This window comes from Hipposideros armiger, unplaced genomic scaffold (genome assembly GCF_001890085.2).
Source record: "Hipposideros armiger isolate ML-2016 unplaced genomic scaffold, ASM189008v1 scaffold_303, whole genome shotgun sequence".
In the NCBI taxonomy this organism is placed as follows: Eukaryota; Metazoa; Chordata; class Mammalia; order Chiroptera; family Hipposideridae; genus Hipposideros; species Hipposideros armiger.
This window is the reverse complement of record NW_017731653.1, coordinates 693,011-697,453: the sequence shown is the minus strand read 5'-3', so window position 1 is coordinate 697,453 and position 4,443 is coordinate 693,011. Positions and strand designations below refer to the sequence as shown.

Below are 4,443 nucleotides of genomic sequence, written 5' to 3'. Positions count from 1 at the left end.
AAAACGACAGCAACTTGTCTGTTCCCCTTTCCCCAATTCCCCAATAAAAATCTTAAAAAAAAAAAAAAAAAAGCAGACATTGCATTTGAGAGCACAAAGTAAAATAGGAATACAAAGAGACAACCTAAACATGAGGGTATTTACTCAAAATCAGTAGCTACCATATTAAACGGAAATACAAAATACTAAAGGTATTTCCAATAATGTTAAGATAAAGACAGAGATATTGTCACCATTATTAATCAACATTATTTTTGGAGGTTCTATTGAGTGGAGTAAGACAAGAGAAAGAAATGTGGTAAAGTCTTGAAAAAGAAGATAAAATTATTATTTGAAGATGATATAGTTTCATACCTAGATAAAACAGGAGATTCAACTAAAAAAAGCTATTTGATCTAATAAAAAATTTAAATGTAGTATGGTGACTGGATCCAAGGCACTGAAAGTATAATAGCTTTTCTTTCCTAGTAATCAGTTGAGAAATTGAAATGGAAAAAATATTCTATTTACAATAGGTACAACAATTACGAAATTACTAGGAATAAATTATTAAATTTATTTAATCTATTAGACATCTGAAAGTTGGTGAAGAGTATTAAACAAGAGTTGAATAAATGGAGAAAAGCTATATTCCTGGATAGAAAAGTTTAATCATAGATGTCAAATTAAGTATATTTCCAGTTAGAATTCTGCTGGGTTTTGTCTGTTTTTGTGAACTGGACAAGATTATATTTAGTTTTTATGAAGGAATGTGGAAGAATTGCCGAGAAAAGGTTTGAAAAGGAAGAATACTGAGAGATTTGCCCTACCAGGTATTAAAATATTTCATGAAGTTACAGTAATAGAAAGTTATTGGCATAAGAACAAACAAATGTAACAGAATAACATTCAGGAACAGATATAAGAATATATGGAGATTTAATAAGATAATGTGGCTTTTCATTGCAATGAAGAAGTTAAGATTTCTTTTTTTTTTCAGTGGTGGGTGTTGGGATAATTGACAATCCATTTAGAAAATAATAGTCCTTGCTTCACACTTTACATACAAATAAATACCAAGCAGACAAAAGAATAAATGTAAAAATAAAAGAACTAGAAGAAAATATAGAATATTTTTTGCCTATTCAGAATGAGAGTATTATTAAAAGTAAGATGTTTGATAATATCCAGTACTAGTAAGAATAGGAAAACAGGTGCTTTTATACACAGTTGGTGAGAGTATATTGTGGTATATACTCAGAAAATAACTTGTTGGCATATTTATTTTTTAAAGGTGCTGCCTTTATTACCCCCAATTCCAGTTTAACACTCTATTACACAAATAATGAGATGAGTACATAGATATAATGTTTTGCAGCAGTTTGCAAAAAAAAATTACACACAACTGAAATGTTTATTTGTGGCGGCATGACTAAATAAATTATAGTTATCTATTTAGTGGACTACAGTGGAGCCACTGAAAAGAATGAGATAGGTCTCTATGAACTGACCTGAAAAGATAAGTATGATTTACTGTAAAGTTAAAGTTGTAGATTGGTGGCCTAAGACCTCATTGAAGGTAAAAGTGGTTAAAGTTAGGTGGAAAAGGGTGAGGCTGGCACTAATTCAGGCAGCAGCCTGTACCTATTAGGACAAGTATGTGGCTCTGGAGATGCAAAGCTGAGACACAGTGGTGCCCTCAGGAAGTTCCCAGCCTAGTGATGGAGGCCAACCCACAGGCAGCATCTTTTTGACAAGCAGAGAAGAATGAGGGAGCAGAAGAGAGAGACTAATTCTGACAAGGAAAGACAGGAAGACAGGTTTTGGAGCACAGGATGAGTTCTGGGGAGTGGCAGATGACTTTGGAAAGAGAATAGATTGGACCCTTGAGGTAGTAACATCACGGATTATCCCAGGCCCCAGATGGGATGGTCCAGTGGGGAGAGGGCTGTCACTTAGGGCAAAGCATGACATCTCCCCAACTCAGCACCTTCTAGCTTTACTGGTCAGAAGTTTTTGTCTCCTTGAGGCCCAGCGAAAGCTTATTCCGTTTCACCCAGTTTCCTCTATGGACCTACTGGTGGTGACATTGCCCTTCCTTCTTTGTTTTTTAACTTCCATGATCCTTATTCATTTTCCCCAACCTGGATTTCAGCTCCAAGGGGCCATTGGGATTTGGAAGTTTTAGTGGGAGGCAAGGAAATAGAATCATGGGGCTTTCTTCTTGTCTTCTGACTCCATACCATGTTTCCCCTTCGTAGACCTTCTTCTGGCTGTGCACAAGTACTCTCTCACCCTGGGCACACACCTGTCACCAGCTTGGCCTGGGCCCCCAGTGGGGGGCGGCTGCTCTCAGCTTCACCTGTGGATGCTGCTATCCTGGTGAGTTGGTCCCCACCCCTTTTTCAGTCATTTCAGTTTCCCCTCAGATTGAGGAAAGAGCATTATTCTTTTGTCTGGTGGTGGAAAATATCTTGCAGAAAGGAGAGGGATGATTGTCCATTTAACTCAGGGAAGGAGCTGCATGACGCCCAGATCTAAAATTCTGCCCACCGTAATTATAAACATAAAACCTGTTTCCTCCAGTTTTTTTTTAAAGATTTTTTTTTTAATTGGGGAATTGGGGGGATGGGAACAGCGCTGGGGAATTGGGGAAGGGGAACAGACAAGTTGCTGTCGNCTCACAGCAGCCCAGCTCCAGGTTGAGCTGTTGTTCAGCATCTTAGCTGTGGAGGGCAGTGTCACTGGCCCTCATATGTGGGATCCGAACCGGGCCCCTCTGGCGTCCCAAGCCAGTTCTTAACCATCGCGCCACTCGGCTGGCCCTGAAACTTCTTTAGGGAAGAGGGAAGTCAAGGCAGATACTGCTCCTACCCTTTTCCTGACTGCTGCCACATTCTCACTCCTACATTCCAAAAAAAGAAAAGTGAAAAACAATAGTGTTCTCATGTGGAAGGAAACCTGAGCTTCTAGGCTGGGATACGGGTAGGTGCGGGTTCAGACTCTTCATGCTTACTCCTGCCCCAGGTCCAGCTGCTGCTTGCGGGTCTTTGCATGGCACCCTCATACCAACAAGTTTGCAGTGGCCCTGCTAGATGACTCAATCCGTGTATATAACGCCAACAGGTATGTTGGGGGCCTACTGGGCAGGCTCTGACTCTTCAGTCTCCATTAGTCTCCCTTTCCCTCTCCAGCCTTGGTCCAAGGGGAGTCCTATAGTTCCTGGGCCTGGTCCACAGGGCTCCTTCCAGAACTGGATGTGTCCTCTATCCATATCTAACCATCCTACCCTTTTGTCCCACAATACCCCTGGGCCCTGGATGATCAGCTTTCTGGTCTGTGGATTTGCCTTTCAACTTGACTCAGGTCTCCTGAGCTTTAGTGTCCCTGCTTTGCCTCAGTCCCCTACCCTTTCACTCTAGTACTATAGTCCCCTCTCTGAAGCACCGGCTGCAGCGAAATGTGGCAGCTCTGGCCTGGAAGCCCCTCAGTGCCTCTGTCTTGGCTGTGGCCTGCCAGAGCTGCATTCTCATCTGGACCCTGGACCCCACCTCCTTGTCTACCAGGTGAGTCCCAGCAGCCTCTGTCTTACCTTGGCCTGAGGGTTGTAGCCGTGCTAGGGGTGGTAAGGAGGTCTGGAAGGAGAAGTTCTTTGTCTTCACAGCACTTCCAATGGGAGAAGCAGACCTAAGGTCAAGGTGGAGGTGCTGAGAATACTCTAGAGAAAGGAACAGAACTAGGGGCTTAAAGGAAGGCAGGAAGGAAATTAATATGGCCATAAGTTGAAACCAATGCAATTTGAGAAAGAATCTCCAGGAGAACTAATTAAATATAAAACTGGAAACTGGTTCTTTAAATTATAAATAAAAAAGAAAACCTTTTAGCCTGCCTTATTAAGGTAAAAGAGAAAATCAAAGCACATGACTTTCAGGGAAAAGAGAGCCAAAGATGTGGAAGAAAATAGAAGAATTATTAGAGAATACTAAATACAAGTTTAGACCAACAGATTTGAAAATCTAAAGGAAATGTTCAATTTTATAGCAAAATATAAGTTACCAGAGTGGACTGTAGAAGAAATTAAAAGGGATGAGCTCTACTACTAAAAAAGGTGACAGGCTGATACGGTTTTATGAGAGTTCTATCTAATTGTCAAAGAAAAGACAATCTTCATGTTATTTGAACTAATCCAGATCATAGAAAAATTTGGAAAGCCTCCTGATTTATTTATTCCCTTTTAATAAATTTTATTTTTGCATAATTTTAGATTTTTAGAAAAGTTGCAAAGATAGTAGTTTTAGTATTACCCTTCACCCAGTTCTCCCATTTTTTTTTTTTAAAGATTTTTATTGGGTAATTGGGGGGATGGGAACAGTACTGGGGAATTAGGGGAAGGGGAACAGACAAGTTGCTGTCGTTTTGTTCTTCAATCTAGTTGTGGAGGACACTGCTTTACTGGCCCAAGTT

The 4,443-nt window shown here is 40.5% G+C and overlaps 1 protein-coding gene across 1 annotated transcript in view; it reads left to right on the top strand.

The window, feature by feature from the left end:
- Positions 1 to 4,443, top strand: part of AAAS (aladin WD repeat nucleoporin) — an 18,445-nt gene that overhangs the window by 7,847 nt on the left and 6,155 nt on the right. Inside the window, exons 6-8 of the mRNA XM_019659662.1 lie at positions 3,007 to 3,105; positions 3,402 to 3,545; positions 3,591 to 3,604. Of these exons, the coding sequence (XP_019515207.1) occupies positions 3,007 to 3,105; positions 3,402 to 3,545; positions 3,591 to 3,604 (257 nt within the window). The remainder of the gene's footprint in view (positions 1 to 3,006; positions 3,106 to 3,401; positions 3,546 to 3,590; positions 3,605 to 4,443) is intronic.